The sequence below is a fragment of the Apus apus genome, chromosome 3, assembly GCF_020740795.1.
Source record: "Apus apus isolate bApuApu2 chromosome 3, bApuApu2.pri.cur, whole genome shotgun sequence".
NCBI classification, from domain to species: Eukaryota; Metazoa; Chordata; class Aves; order Apodiformes; family Apodidae; genus Apus; species Apus apus.
This window is the reverse complement of record NC_067284.1, coordinates 33,906,075-33,922,746: the sequence shown is the minus strand read 5'-3', so window position 1 is coordinate 33,922,746 and position 16,672 is coordinate 33,906,075. Positions and strand designations below refer to the sequence as shown.

The window sequence follows — 16,672 nt, the reverse complement described above, 5'->3', positions numbered from 1 at the left end:
TGAGACCACTGCTAAGCCATCACATTTCTTGTGGATCAACATACAAACATATTTAGATCAAGTAAAGGTGGTATGTTTTTGTTGCTCAACAGATCATTTATGCATCAACCAACTGGCACCTCTGGGCAGAGTTCAAATGGCTGCTGAAAGGCAGTGCAGTCATGTTGAAACTGGGTTAAGTAATACCTCTGGCTCTCCCAGGGTACACACTGGGAAAGCATGCAGTAGCTTTTCTGTTGTCACCGAATCCTGAGTCTCAAAACTTAATGCAACCACATATGAGAAGGTTTACCGGAGGTTCTTCCCGTATCACACTCCCTTGTCCACAAAGAGCAAGGAATTTCCTGAAATCTTAACACTGAGGACACATTCTTCTGCCTGTAGCACTTCAGCTTGACTTAACAGCAACCTAAACATTTTCAAGTTTTGAAGGCAAATTCCAGTGGAATAGGTTCAATGCAGGAGCATGGCAGGATGGATCTATGGAATCCAACAAGCACACTGCAACCTGCACAGCTGGCACAGTGAAACTGCTAAGTATTTAAATGCCATTTTTGGCCTAAAAAAAAGACATAAAAAGGAGTGATAAGCTTTGATTTTGACAATAACAGCTTTCAGATATTTCAGATTAATAAGATTTCACAAAACTCATTTCCATATAAACCATTGCTGATACTTGTGCAACTGTGCATATAGTCCATAGTACAATTAATTGATGTGGTCATCTGCAGACATCTGCTGAACTGGGGCTAAAGCATGTAAGTGCAAAAAAAAGTTACCTACCACAAAAAGCATGTGGGAAGAGCAGGAATGGACCCTACATAACTTTAAACTTTGTAACAACCACAGGCTTTTTGTGTCCTTCATTACACAGGGCAGAGCTTTACCTCAGCTAACCCCAGCATCTCATGCTCTGCAGTGTGTACTTCAGCTCCTTCCTCATATTACTAACGATGGTCAAAGGAGAGTTGTTTTCACATTTCCTACAGAAAAAACATCTTCCAAGTTGTAATAAAGTGTGTCTGTCCTGAGCTTGTGCTGGAGGTAGCAAAAGGACCCTCTTCTCAGTTGGGAGGTTTCACCTGTTACTGAAAAGTGAGAAGGGGTTACAGGCTTGAGTGAGCACAACATCCTGGCTTTAGCATACACACCAAGATTAAACTGCCAGCTTTTGTTCAAAAGAGCACTAAGTCTAGATGAAAGAGATGTGTTTGTGTACTAGCTGCACTGAGTAACATGAGAAAAACTGAAATTATTTCAACAGAAAGACAAGTCATGTGCCAGTTTCGCATTCTAACTCATAAGTTTACTCTGAAACTTCCTAGCTGTGAAAAGTAAAGAATAATTTAACACATTTTACACGTGTTCAAATAACAAAAGATGAAGGAGACAAAAATTATGCACAGACAAAGTTATTTTATTATTCTTACAGTTTAAAAAATAAAATTAGCCAATGTTGGCACAGCTTCCACTACACAGCAAAAGAAAACTTCTCTTTTTAAATAAATTTTGGTACAGGGAAAACAATCCTGGGATAATACTACATGCCATTCTCTTGAAACCAAAGTAAATAGCTCTTTTTTTCCCTGAATATGCATTCAATTCAGACCTAAAAATATATTAGACCAATAAAGTTATTTTACTGAATTAATGTGCAGCAAAAAAAGCAAATAAAAGAAAATATGTAAACAATTTATGTCTGGAAGTAAGGAGTTTGTTTCATGACGACACATCATCTTTTTCTCTAATTTAACTTTCTAAGATTCTTCCATTGAGCTCCCTAAGGGCTAAATTCCACATGAATAAACACATGGGATTCTTGAGATTGAGAAGTGCAACGTTAGTAGTTCCTTGTCAGTTGGCATCTTGTTCTGCAGTGGGAGAGACTGATGTAGGGCTCCCCAGACATTTCAAAAGAGTTAACTTTTGTCATCATCATCTTCTCCCCAAATAATTGCACTTGTTCCTTCAACTGAAGCAACTGAATTCTTAAACAGAAGTTTGGACATTTGATTGCATTTTGGTTGGACGGTAGAAGTTCTGGCACCACTGTCATTCTTTAATCTAAAAACATAAGCAAACAGGAAAAATCCTATGGTGAAAAATGAAGTACAAAATGTAAAACGATCACAGCTTTTGTTAATGTGATACAGTTGGCTGTGGAAAAAATAATTGTGCTCTGAGATTCTCTGTAACGAGACAGTAAGTATTAAAATAGTAATTCCCAAATTACAATCAAGAGTTATTTAGTCCCTAGTTCTACAAACACTGGGCATCGTAGATCTAAATAGGACAACATTCCCTTCAAGTTAAAATTCATTAAAAACGGGTGCAATATTAAAGACCTAATTCTGGATCCTTTTTAAGACAAGACAGATTGTTAAGAGCATTAAAGCTCCCATAAGGTCCAGAGTCTCTGACAGACCTAGCACATCATTCCTATGCACACAGGGAAAAGCCAGAAATTCTCACATTCTAATTCCAAGTTTTGACATTAAATGACTCAGCTTTAAGTCTCAGTATCAGAACTTGGTTAATGTGACTAAATTGCTCTCTCACAGGCCTAGAATTAGGACTCAAATTCTAATCCAAAAATCAAGGCAATATTTTTTAAAGCGACAGAGATATTTTTTGCTCCTAATAGAAGGTAAAACATTCTATGTAGCCCCACAGCCTTTGCCTCCTCTCGCTTACACAAGATCAGAAAATGTCTGTGGACACTGGCAAGAATCAAATGTACAACTGTCTTTAATGCTAACAGAAAAAATCTGGGACCCAAACAAGCCACAGGAAAAATGGCCAGCTCTTCTTATTTATAAATTACTTCTGGTATACTTATACAGACAATTAGATTTCAGAAATACTGATGTATGTTAAAATAATGGTTATTTTTTAGCTTGAGACAGGGAGAAAAATGTACAACATTCAAAAATTCTAAATAGAGTGATTTTTGCTCCTAATAAATTGAACAGAACCACAGCAAGATTTCCTCACATCTTGCTGAAGCACTATTTTTCATCAGAATAAGTTAACCTTTTTAATGCCAAAGGATGTAAACCAAGTCTTAATTATAAAAACTAAATGCCATGTGAAAATAAACACTGTTCCTTTACAGTATATAAAGGCCTTTACAAAAATGCCATACCTCTGTGACAACTCCTGCAGCAATAGTGGAACCACTGTAGCGTAACATAAACCTCCCAAGCTCTTTAAAATCTTTATATAACTCTAGAGCAACAGGTCTTTGAGTCTGTAGTTCTATTAGAGCATTCTGACCTTTAGTCAAGAACCTGCAGGTAAATAAGCAGAAAACTCATATAAAATATATGCATGCATAAATGAAAAAGCAAACCGTGAATAAACGGGACAAAAGAGCTTAAAAAGCCAAAAGTATAATGTTCATGCTTGATTTCAAGTATAACCCAAGCCACCAGACTGAAAACTCATTTGCATGAAGCACACTTTTAAAAAGGCACCCTAGTTTTCTTTAAAAACTTCTAGAGAAGCATCCATCTCCACATTTAGCAAATTGTTTTGAAGTTAACTATCTCATTAATATATTTTTTTTTCTCTAGTAGAAATGGAGTCTTTTTTCAAACCCAATGACTACAGAGCCAATTCACTGCCCTGTAGAAATCACAATTTTTCTTCCCATTACCTTTCAGCAGCAGTTTCAGCCATGCAATTTCCTGAGAAGCATTATTCTAAGAATATGTTTTTGTATCAAATAGCATTTGTACCCAAATACAGGTTTAAATAACTAAAGAGATGTTCCCATGGTTTAAACTTGTATGGGAATACTCCTTAAATCTCTTTCTCTGATGCACTCTCTAGTTGGATTTATTTTAGACAGTAACCCATCTGCAGAATTATACTAAGGATTCCATACTATTGCAGGAAGAAGAGAGATAATGTAAATAAATAAATAAATAAATAAACCCTTAAGTGCAGGGCTAGTGATCTAAGATTCACTCCCAATTTTGCAAGTGACCTTAGGCAAGTCATTTTACTTATCAGGTGCTCAGTATTTATTAAGTGGGCAGTTTTTCACTTTGTACAGCACTCTGAAATCTAAACATGAAACCTTCTAAAACAAAGCATATTCTTAAAAACACATTATTGCTTCAAAATAGAACTTGTTTGATATACAGTATATTAATCAAAAGTCAGCTTATTTCTTGAGTAATGATTGATGATTCAAAACACTTACTTAGGTTTTTTCTTTGTCACTTCACCAGTGCTTTTGTGCAGGACACTCAAGAGTCTTTTAATAGTAGCAGGCTCACTCACAGTTTGATAGTGTAAAAGCACCTAAAAATATTTTTTCTTTCAGTTATTAAACATTCTACAACAATCAGAAATGCTAGGTGTTAATACTTAAAAACATCAACTTCTTTTAAGGCTAATTTTTTAAACAAATGTTTATAAAGCTTCTCTCACAGAAGTCTCTGCCTCACATTCAGTAACTATTCCCCAGTTCCTAAACTCTGTGATCTCTACAGCCACGACACAAAGGTAATGTATTAATTAATCATGAATACATTTTTCATTGTTAAGTGCTTTGCTTTTGCCACATTAGTGCAGTTCTCCAGCATGAACTGATATTTTGTTTATTTTAAAAGGTATCTTACAACTAAGTGCATCATTATAGTCCTACAAGGCGTGAGCATTCTAAAGAACAGATGAGCCTGACTGTGGTGGAACTCCTGCTCTCTGAAATGGCTTGGCTATGTATTAGAAGCCAGTAAGAATATGCATAAGCAGCCAAGGTAGCCCCTTACAGCCTCTTCAAATTACAGAAGAACCCATTTCCTCTGGAAAGACAGAACCATTTCTAGATGTCAAATGTCTCTTATACCTAGGGGGTCGAACACAGGGAGGAAAAGCCCTGAGCAACCTGTAATGAACACAGGAACTTCCAGAGACTTACAGGAAATCCTTTAGTGATTGGAACCTCAATATTGAAGATGAGAACCCGAGCTCTGAAACGAGTGCAAACTTTAATGGGTTCCTTGGGATCACAAAATACACAGCCAACACTACAAGAGAGCAGAACAAAATTGGACATTCAAATGTTAATCACTGCAGAAAAGAAAAAGATAAATATTTTAAGTCAACAAAAGCAAAGACATCACTTTAATATAACATGGGGGGGCAGAAAAGGGGGAGATGTCTGGAAGACTGTATTAAAACTGTAACAGAATTAATTCCTAGACAATGTTTACAGTATTTTGTGGGTATGCATGAAGAGCTCTGTCTCGTTTAGTGAACGCTTACGTCCATTGCTAATCAGTTTCTAAAAATGTCACTGTTTCCTGTGCGTAGGTACTTTGAAGAATCAGACTTTCATTCACAGATTAATTGTTCCAGATCAATAGCATAAAATACTGCAGGGTGCCCAAAACTGCATTGCTGCTGCCTGTAACTCAACTATTTTATAGATAAAGGAACACTGCGATCAGGACTCCTAAAATCTCAGCTCTCAGCAGCACTCATTTCCAAAAAGCTCTACATGGAGTCACAAGAAAGCTGCTGCTTGTTACAAGTCAATGAAGTCGACTAAACACAGCTTTTTCACAAGGGCTAGTTTTAGCTGTCTAAAATGAAAGGAAAATTAATCCCACCCAGAAAAACATGACTGAAGAGAACAAGCAGCATGATTAAACCTATATATCACATGTAATCAGATTTCATCAATATCAAGAGGACTTAAAACTTCATACCTTTTCTTGACAAATCTAACATCTCTCCAAAAGATGAATGACAACAAGGTAACAAATTGATTCAAGCCTTCATTCAGCAAGTGGAATAAGACTTTTTTTCACCCCCATTTACCACAGAGAATCACACTGCATTATGAAATGGCCAAACTGAAAAGCCTGTATTTTTCCCTTAAAAGCAGAGCATAAACCTGCAAAACTATCCATGCAAGGAGTTTTTCAAACGGTAGCTTGAAAGTTTACTATCTGAAGTCCAGCTGGAATGTAAAGAAGTTGAACAAATTATGGATCCAATTTTCTAGCCTGAACAGCAACTGACACATATCTAAAAGCTGGAGGCTAATCCTTAGCATGAAACCTATAGGCTGAAGCAGACAGAGAGAGATTTGCTGTGTCTCACTAAATGTTGCAGACCCCCTCAAAAAAGGGTCAGAAGAACATTTACCAAAACAAATGTTACAAGCAGCTAAATGTGTTCAGTATAGTTTCCATCAATTCCACTTGTCCAGATTTACCTTATTGGTATGCAATGGTAGTTGTTTGGATGTGTTTCTTAGAATTACTTATGATCCAATAAGCTCTCAAAAATTGCTTTATTTAGCAGTAGGGATTTACTTAATCCAGCAATTAAAATGGCCAAAGACAAGCCTTAATGAAAAAGTTTTTGAAGTGTCTGCAGCATGGCAAAATATAAAAACTAACAGTTCTCTTCTGAGGTTGCCGTTGTACATGTAGCAGATGTTTCCAACGTTTGTACATGCAAGCCAGGTGATATGCATCACTTTGGTTTTAAATATCCTGGTAGCCACATCATTCTTCAAGTAAACCGCTGATTGTTAAGTGTAATAGTTATAAAGCTTTTCATTAAAAACAAACCGTTACTTAGACTGAAACCCAGTTCTGCTCACTTGATTTTGATGATATCCATGCCGGTCAGAGTGAGACTAACGTGATCTCCTGCTGCAGCCCAATCAACTGGTTCGTCGTGCAGTGTGATTCCTGGAAATGAGTAAGAACAGAACCTCTCAGTGAAGTACCTAGGTTCTGAGCTACAAACAAACAGCTCTGTTTGGGCCATTTGTGCTTCATCAACCATTACTCATCAATTTTCAGTATGAATGGGTTAAGAGTAAAAGCTTATTAACTGAGAAGACTGAGGAAGCGTTTTTTTTCCCCTTGGTGAGGACCCACCCCACCCTGCAGAATAACATGGCTTTATTTCAGCCAGAGGAGAGAACCTGGCACTTGTCACAGTGCGCTGATGACGCAGTCCTGAAAATACTGTGGTACTAATATCTCCATATCTGCCCCACCCATCCTTTGAGGCACATGCACACCCTAGACCGCATCTTTCAGATACTTTAATGGTACTATGTCAACTTTCATTCACTTCAAGTGGGTTTGCTGACTCTTTCATAAAAAAGAGTAACCGATGCCTTCCGCTCACAGCATCGTCTCTATCAGAAAGTATCCTTAAAAGTAATTTTTTTCTGATTTTGATGTATTTTAATTGCTTCAGAAGACAACCTGGCTGGTGGGCGAGGACAAAACTAATAGCACCTGACTTAACATTCTGAGGTTTGTAGTAGACATCAAGAAGGAAAGAAAAAACAAACAAACCACTTTTTATAAATACTGCACACATTTATAAGATCTAGTTCTATTTCTATGCAGATTGTATTTACTTTTTTGCAAATCTGTTCTCAAAACCACTTGTCCAAAACATGCCAGAAAGCATCATTCAACTACAAGCATGTTGAGTACTGTTTTTTAAGCAGTGTTGATAATTATTTCAGATATACACGTCATTCTCACAAAATAAGTGAAACTCAGCCTCTTGAAATGAAAAACTGGAATGCAAATGTGCACTCTACCTTTAGTAAATATTGCCTGATAAATTAAATTACCTCTTCTTTATACTAAATATAAGTAATACATGTTTAATGAAATAATACCCCAAAATTTCATCTGCATTTCCATCATATGAGAGGCAGTACAAAAGAGAAATCATAGAACTGTACCACTGGGGATACTCAGACAAAATAAATATTTTTTCCATGCTACTTCCTCCTTTCCCAAAAGAGAGGAGTGGCTGCGGTGGTCTGATACCATATTCACCCATGTTATTGTAAGATTCCTGGGCATGCAAACAATGTGCATACAACTGTGTAAACAGACACACTGAAGGGCTTCAGAAATTACCACCAAACGAGCTGGTTCTGGAACAGAACAGGACAGTCAAACCAGCATAGTGCTGAAATCAGGCTAAACAGTTAGATACAGAAGCCTATTCATTTATTTTGAGGGTTTAGTTTTTTATTCATTGGTTAATGTAGGAAAAATATATTTTATCTTTCTGTTTGCCTATGAAACAAAACCAACTTTGCAGTACAAAGACAGTAAGCTTAATCAAGAAATAGCTAAGCATTTAATGTCTTGACTAAGCTAGTCCTCTTTTCATAAATCAAATTATTGACATTTAAATCAAACTGTCTTCTCTTTTGCAGTTGCTCAGGACTATGATATCCTGAAAGTTTATGTATTACAATAGGATCAGTGACATATGTCATCAACACCAAACAGCAGAGATTTAATTCTCAAGCTTTTTCACACCTAATATGTAAGAATAAAGGTTGTTCAACATCCTCACACTTCCTAATAGCTTTAACACTCCACAGCAAAGCTGAATATTGATGACTCCTGTACTGCATATTTTTATAGACATTGCTGGAACTCAGATGCTTTTACAGGTTCTTCATAAAGCAATGGCAGAAGTCATGAGGCCATAGCACTTAGAGTATCTGATATGGTAAGAAGAGGTAAAAAAAAAAAAGCAAGATTTCACATACTCTTCATAGACATATTTATACAAGAGACAGTCACATCTAAAGAAATTCGTTTTATGCTTTCACATTTTATGTTTGACAGTTAGTATCAGTTTGACAGTCTGTTACCATCTCAGTAACTGCTTCTAGCCCAGTATTGACCTGAAAGTAAACAAAGCCTGTACCTTTTGCAGTGCAAGTTTCATTGGGAGGCATTGCCAGAAGTCGTTCTCCAACTTGAATATAGCCTGCTTCTATTTTACCAGTCACACAAAAACCTGATCCTTGGTCTGTAATAAACACAGAAACAATTTCAATAAACATCATAGTAAGGTCAATTTGCCATCACAAGTCAGCTCTTCAGCAATGCATAGATAAGTTTTTAATATAATGAATGTGTTTTTTTTTTTCCCAGTAAAGTGTTCAGCACTTGCAAGTTAGCCAGCTATGCATCATAATGAAAATGAAAACATCAGATTCAAAAACTCTAGGTCTTACGTTTTTCAGAACTAAGAGAGAAATATCCTTCTTAAAACAAATGTAAGAACATAAAGAAATATTTTTCAGTTTTTCAATATTAGATTAAGTTTCTTAATTTTTTGAAATTTTATTTAATTCATCACTTTCTCACTACAATAAAAAAAAAACAAACAGCCATAGACTTCTCATAAAAACTCTTATGCATACCAGTGCAAATTCCTATGCCTTTTACTGTTTAAGTGAGCCAGCATCCTACATGCTCTGTCTGCATACGACTTTTACTCCTGGAAAGTCAAAGATTGATTCAGATCTATTTAATATGAAGAGCTATTCTGATTGTGGATGTATTTCTGAACAAAATAGCTACTAAGTTTTTCTTCTTCAATGTCCTAATACTCTGTTCATTATTTCAATGATATGTCAGTTATTTTCAAAAGATTTGCTACGTGTGCACGTTTCTAAGAATCATAGAATTATGGAAAGCCAGGTCGGAAGGGACCTCAAGGATCTTCTGGTCCAGCCTTTCTAGGTACTACTATAGTTCATATGAAATGGTTCAGCACCCTGTCAAGCTGAGACTTAAAACTGTCCAGTGTGGGGGAATCTACCACTTCCCTTGGGAGACTATTCCAATGTTTGACTGTCCTCATGATGTCCTCATTTATGCACACACACCTTAAGAAATGCCTCATCTCCTCAGCATGTGTTTAGAGGTGTGTTTAAAAAAAAATCCCTAGAAGTGATTCTACAATAGTATTTTCAGTATCCATACATAAAACAACTGTACCTTTTGCTGAACATGAGAATTCAGTGATAAGCAAGCATCTTAGTATTTTGTGTGTCACATTAGATTAGAAACTTAATTTAAACCTGAATTCAAAAGAACAAGTTGACCTCGAATCTGGAGGTCATATACTACCAACTTGCTCTTTTGCATTCATCACTGTTATTGATGAAAGCTTCCATCTATCTAGCTGGAATAATACTACCAGTATGTCAACGAACTATTTCTCCTCTGTTCATTCCAGCAAATGAGATGAATGCAGACAATTAACAGATTACATCAGATGTCAAAAGAACAGAAAACTGGAGAAGCAGATACTTGCTCGGAAAAGAATCCCCAAGTCAGGATACATATACCATGGCACTATGGTACACAAAAAACATGAAGGTGGCTCTGCAAGCACTTGCAGGCAACCAGAAACATGAACTGGCTCCACGTTCCCAACCACCCTGAAGCACAATCAAGAACCATTTCTCTTTTTTTCACATCATCATCAGCTCTGGCTTGGTAAACCAGTGCGATGTTTGAAGCTTTGCCCTCTCCCATGCTGATTGCTTCCTGCTAAGTGTCAAGTTCCTTCAGCTCTCAAAGAAATCAACACAAGTACAAAATAAGACAGTGGGGGACAGAATCAGGGCATAACAAATGGCCTGATTTCATGTACCATGGTACTCTGGCTCTAACAGGACATGTAGCTTATCCTCAAGGTCTGACTGCTGGACGAGGCTTTTCTATAGTCAGGCCCAGTCATACCCTAGACAGCATTATGATATGGGAAGTGGAGACTGATGCAGCAGTGAAGGAATTTACAGGGACCTCTTGTTTACCTGGAGAGAATATTAGGGCTATGGAGAACAACAGCTAAAATCAGTCTGAGGTACATGAATCACATATGTGGGTAACCTTAAAGAAAGGGGTTTTCCAAACTACATAAGAGTACACTCAGCACTCTCACTTTTTACATACTTCTATGGACAGCTGACACAGGCACTGGAATAGAGCTGAGAAAAACTGTTGCTTCATCTACTTGTACCTGTAGCTACTTGGCATCCAAGTTAATTAAGTTTTGAGATCACAAAATAGGAAAAAAACAGCCTGAAAAACACCTAAAAGGCCACATTTAGTGATAAACCCTGTACATGTAAATTGAGTCCCTTACACAGCCATTAATTTTTTGCATACTTTAGCAAAAAGTCAGACTTTACCATAAAACAGATTTATTCAAAACTGCTTGTTTTGTGAAATGTAGCTCAACACAAGAATGATTACTGCAACAAAAACTTGTGATAATATTTTGAAAGATCTCAATCAATAATCCTAACACACTTTCCCACAGCTCACAACATTTAAAAAAAAAAACACAAAAAAACACAGTGATGGCATAGATGACTAAACTAGTGGTAACACACTGGGGTAAAATCTCATGCAAGGTTTCAATATTTAACATTACAGCTTCAGTACCTGAAGTCAGCTAAGCCAGGGCATGTAGAGCATCTAGTGTTTTCTCAGACCCACATGAAAACTGCACAAAACTTTTTCTAATTACAATTAATATTTTGATCTGGCTTGTTTGTACTTCCCCTATAAACATCCTATATATAAAGCAAAATTTCTTTTAAAATATTAATTTCATTAATAACATTTGATTACAAATATTTACAATCTTTCAAATCCTGCTGTCATTTAGTGTGCAACATTTCTCCAGGAACCTCCTGAATGCTTCAAACGGGATGAGCGTTACTAACTTTATTTCTTTTAAATAACCTGTAAATATAAGGACATTTAACTGAACAAAAATATTAATTTTACTATGAAAACCTCAAGGCAGTCTATTTTCTCCGGACAATGGGAATAAGAACTAGTGATAGATACTTGTCCATATCTCTATTAGTGCTAAGCAACAGCTAACTGCCTTTCATTAAATCCTTTGGCTGGTTATAACAGTTTTAGTACCACCACCCTATTCTCCCACCTCACCTCCCAGATTTTTATAAGAAAATTAAGGAATTTTATCTTTATTTACAACAGCAAACATAAAAGGAACAAGTCAAACTTCTTCAAAATCTGGAAGAGGAAGGTAAAAGAGTCCAAAGCCACACATGTAAAAAGTTTGAGAAACATTCATTTAGGCAACAACTAGTTTGGGAAAGAGAAACTCCCAAATTCTGGCCTACAGAATCAATACATGGCTAATTAGCTGGTCATGCAGATTTTCTTCCTCAATTTCTTTTTCAGTGTGTTTCTTCTCTAATGGTACTATCTAAAATTGAACAAAGAACAGTGCTTGAAAACTTACTAATCCTGTTCAAGACTACTGATACACTTAAAGGTGCTACTTTACGTCTTACTTTTACATGACTTCTCAACACTTGTATTAAACATCAGTGAAAAGACAGTGAAAATACTATAAAAACAACCAACCTTTAAAAACATCAGCAACACACAACCTAAATGGTTTATCCACTGATCTCTGTGGTGGCTTGAAAGAATCTGCAAATAAATTGATAAGACCTTTTAGAATATCTGTATTCAGTAAGTGTCTCAGCGCTTCTCAATTAAGATTCAAATCAACTATATTGCATTCCAAAGACTTTGTCCTACATTTCCCCCAAAGTAAAAGTTTTGACATACACAGGACTAAGATATATTAGTATTTAAATGAGGAAAATTGTACTCACCAATTTGTTCTAACAAACACTTTCCTTTATACCACTGTGTGAGGTCACTTGACTGACCCCTTGTGACCAGATTTTCACCACCAAGGCCACTCGTTGGGATATAAGCCACATCTGACTCCTAATTAGGAAAACAAACAGAAGTTAAATATACCTTAACAACAGAATCTTCTAGCAGAAGCAATATATTCAATATTACACATCTAGGCTATAAAAGAATAGTAGGCACACTTATCATTCCCCTGGAGGAGGCAGATTACTTGGTGGATCCACTTCCTTTCTGTTTACCTCTTGCCTGATCACAGTGCTTCAACAAAGAGTTGGGGATATTTAAACATAATGATAGCAACATTAGCAACTAGAAACTGAGTTCAGGTAAAACAAACTCCAATTCCATATCTGACAGCCAAAGCTTTGGATTGAATTGCTGTTATATGCATAGGGATTTCAGGATGGCCACAGCCAGTCCAAATGGATAGCACTTAGAACTGAGGAAACGTGAGAGGAGCAGTCAGAAATGGCAAACAGAGAGTGCTTTTTTGAGTTCAGAATCTACCCTGACACCTGCTCTGGTATAAAACTCTCTACTGTCACTTAGGCAATCCTGAACATTAAGACAGATGACCCTTGGTCTGTTTTGCTTTGTAGACAACAATCCCAAGAAATTACATGTGAGATGAGAGCCCCAAAGGTTCAACAGACTTACACAAAGATGATGACAGAAAGCGTACTAGAGAACTTAATAAACCTGCCAAGGGCTCAGTGTACACCCTACCATTAAGAAAAGCAATCTGCTATACTATGTGCACAGAGTAGTTGTAGGAAAGTGACACAAAATAACCTGTGAAAAAAGCTCATCCTACTCAAATGCCTGAACAAAGCAAAAAAGATCTCTGAAATTTACATTACCTTAAAACCAGCTTGTTTAAGAAACTGGCCAAGCTTACTCGTGATTTCCTGAAATCTTTCCTGTTGCCAATTGACCTAAAAGAGAGAACAGATTATGATAATAAAATTGTTAGATTTTTAACTATGACTTGAACCTATAGCTGGCATGTCATCAACTCTTGCAGTATAGGTAGAGGCTCTCCTCACAAAGCACCAAATGAATTTATACATATGAGACTTCCAGGTGGATTCACAGTTGAATACCTAAAAGCATACACCTAATAAGTACTGAGAGTAAAAACACACCCCTGAACTTGCAAGCCCCTTTAGTGTGATTAGTCCCAGGACAGCACCTCTTTTCTTTTTGAAGTTTACACCTAATTCAGATTAAGCAAAAATACATAGAACACAGTAAGAATCTAAAACACAGCTAGTAATACATAACACGTTTTACAGGTTTAAATAAAGCTGTAGGGGTCTTGACCTGAATGGCCACCAAGATGCCCTTGCAGATGCCACCGGATTAACTGCTTCACTGAGATTTTTGCAAGTATGAGAGGGACCCCTACTCATTTTAGAACCAAAACTATCCTTCTGTGTACTTTGAAAAAACACCCATAAATAAAAATAAATGTATTGTAAAGTCTAAATGGAAGAGACAGAGCTGAGAATCAAAAGAAAGAAAAAAAAAATACTATTAGTTTCATAATGCTGACCCTTAAACTTAGGGTCCACAATCCTAGATGGAAGTCCTTCAACTAAACAAAAAAATTAAGCATGTACCTGGTCCATTTTATTGACTGCAACTGCTAGTTGTGTCACTCCGAGAGAGCGCACTAATAATCCATGTTCTCGAGTTTGTCCACCCGTCTCAAACCCTGCTTCAAACTCTCCTCTGCTAGCATCCACAACCAAAATAGCCACATCAGCCTAGATAAAAAAGTACAGTGGTTAAGAAGTGGAAATAATCAGGGTAAATAATCACATTAATAAGTCAAGAAGCAACATTTCACACAAAATGTGCTTTACACAGGGAGAAGCCTGATGTGCTTCTGATGTGATGGGAACTGCTCAGTCCTATCTGTCTTGTGCACTTTGGTGAGCTATTATGGCATTATGTCATCCCATGTCATAAACCACCATTTTCTGTTAAACACAAGCCAACTCTTGGTTTTGGGAATCTGTGTTCTTCAAACTACCTGTGATTAATGTTTTGCACAGACCTCAACTAAACAAAAATGACCCGTGTTCCAGAAGCTTAAGAACAGGTATGTACACAATATCCAGTTCTCCCTGCCTCAGCATGTACACCTTCATAGGGAGCAGCTGCAAGAACTACAGACAAATCACCTCACTATACATCTGGGACAGCTGATTGACAGCATGTTGCACGTGGATGCTTCACAGTGCACTCCACACTGGAACATGCCAACATAACAAGACGGAAAAGATGAAGTAGCCTATTTTATCATCTAGGCAAACTCTCTGCAGCAGTACTAAAAGCAAGTAGGTATCACACAGTCTACAGTACTGCACAAAAGTCACAGGAAAGCACAGGAAAAAGCAACAAATTTTGCTATTAGTTTTAAATGCTGCTAATATTTCTTCTTCTTTCCCTGCTTTGGTAAGGAACAGCCAATTAGACCACCATCGTGTACTGAACAACAGCAACAGACTTGAACTGCTGACAAGAAGCAGGTGTAAGACAATGTCATAGGACTGACAAGATGGACCTAACAGAAAGACAGAGGAGGAAAAAGTGGTACTTTCTCCCTTTTCTTACATGTTTATGCTTCAGGATGCCAGGAGCAGGAACAGAGACAGCACACTGCCCTAGCTCTAAATTCCCCTCGCCTTGTCCTGGGCATGAAATCCCCACAACTCATACAGAGGTTGCATGTATGGGAATGGCAAAAAGAGGAGGGCTGAATTTCCCCACAGCTCTCAGCCTCAGCATTGCATTGCGGTGAAATTGTCCCACAAAAAAGACATCCTGTATTTTCTAAAGTATAAAAACTGTACCTCCAGACTTACATGAATTAACTACATGTATCAAAGACCAGATCCTGACCCTGATAAGGCTGATTTGCGTCTTGCATAAAAGCAGTTGGGGATTCACCTCCTAACAGAATTCTCCATGATAAAATGGCATCAGAGCCATTTCCATGTTTGCTGTTTTCTACCCATTGCTTCAGTGCTCAGCCTACTCAAATAGGCAACAGAAGCTTGCAAAGTTTCAGCAATTTCTTAATAGGCTCCAGAACAGACCAGTCCCTCACCATCCTGAGAGCTGAGGGAACACAGAGATATCAAGTCTTATTTGGGCAGCCTCAGCTACTGCTGAACTGATACAACTGCTGAGGCATCTGAAAGTCTTCTCTTAACACTCTTCTCTGTATTACTTTTCCCGCAAAAAAACCAAATTAAATTAAATTAAATTTGTAAAGAAAACTGCATGTCTGAGACAACATTTTTGATTGTTCCAAAAGATCATTTCTTATTTTCAAACTCCTGAACTTCTGACAAAATATGCTCCACAATATAGATGACTGCACAAGCTCTACACAATTATTTACTAACTTCTGACTATTCTGCAGCCTAACCACTTGGTCACAAGGTCTGCATTCTTATCCAGACTCTGCTTGTGGCAAACCAGGCTTCCGACAGTATAGTTCTCTATCTGTAAAAGCATACTAACAGTGCCCATCCTTACTGAGATCTTAAGATAAAACCTAGATTTCAGACTGTATGATATGTGCAATGCTAAGACCTCTGCACAGTAGCTTTGGAAAAAAAGTAATCTTTGATTACACCTCTACTTTGGAGATTCAATTCCAGTATTTGAGAGAATTGGGGTTATTCAGCCTGGAGAAGAGAAGGCTCCAGGGAGACCTTATAGTGGCCTTCCAGTGCCTGAAGGGGCTACAGGAAAGCTAGGGAGGGGCTTTTCACCAGCAAGGCTAGTGACAGGACAAGAGGTAATGGTTTTAAACAATAAGAGGGTAGATTAAGGTTAGACATCAGGAAGACATTCTTCACCATGAGGGTAGTAAGGCACTGGAATAGCTTGCCCAGGGAGGTTGTGGAAGTCCCCTCCCTGGAGGTGCTTAAGGCTTTGTGCAGTCTGGTCTAGTGTGAGGTGTCCTTGCTCATAGTAGGGAGGTTGGAACCTGATGACCTTTAAGGTCCCTTCCAACTGTAACCATTCTATGATTCTATGATTTTAAAAAGGGAGTCCTTAAATGGAAAAATATTCACACATTTTATGCTATGTAACTACATTATTCTTCCTTCCTCTGA

The 16,672-nt window shown here is 37.4% G+C and overlaps 1 protein-coding gene across 2 annotated transcripts in view; it reads right to left on the bottom strand.

The window, feature by feature from the left end:
- Window positions 1-1,396: 1,396 nt before the first annotated feature.
- The window catches only part of HBS1L (HBS1 like translational GTPase), a 60,295-nt gene continuing 45,019 nt past the window's right edge, over window positions 1,397-16,672 (bottom strand). For both annotated transcript variants that reach the window (XM_051616023.1, XM_051616024.1), the window contains 10 exons: window positions 14,156-14,302; window positions 13,394-13,468; window positions 12,488-12,605; window positions 12,231-12,299; window positions 8,731-8,835; window positions 6,629-6,719; window positions 4,931-5,039; window positions 4,211-4,311; window positions 3,146-3,290; window positions 1,397-2,064 (listed from right to left, as the gene is read on the bottom strand). In XM_051616023.1, the coding sequence (XP_051471983.1) occupies window positions 2,053-2,064; window positions 3,146-3,290; window positions 4,211-4,311; window positions 4,931-5,039; window positions 6,629-6,719; window positions 8,731-8,835; window positions 12,231-12,299; window positions 12,488-12,605; window positions 13,394-13,468; window positions 14,156-14,302 (972 nt within the window). In that variant the 3' untranslated portion in view covers window positions 1,397-2,052. The remainder of the gene's footprint in view (window positions 2,065-3,145; window positions 3,291-4,210; window positions 4,312-4,930; window positions 5,040-6,628; window positions 6,720-8,730; window positions 8,836-12,230; window positions 12,300-12,487; window positions 12,606-13,393; window positions 13,469-14,155; window positions 14,303-16,672) is intronic.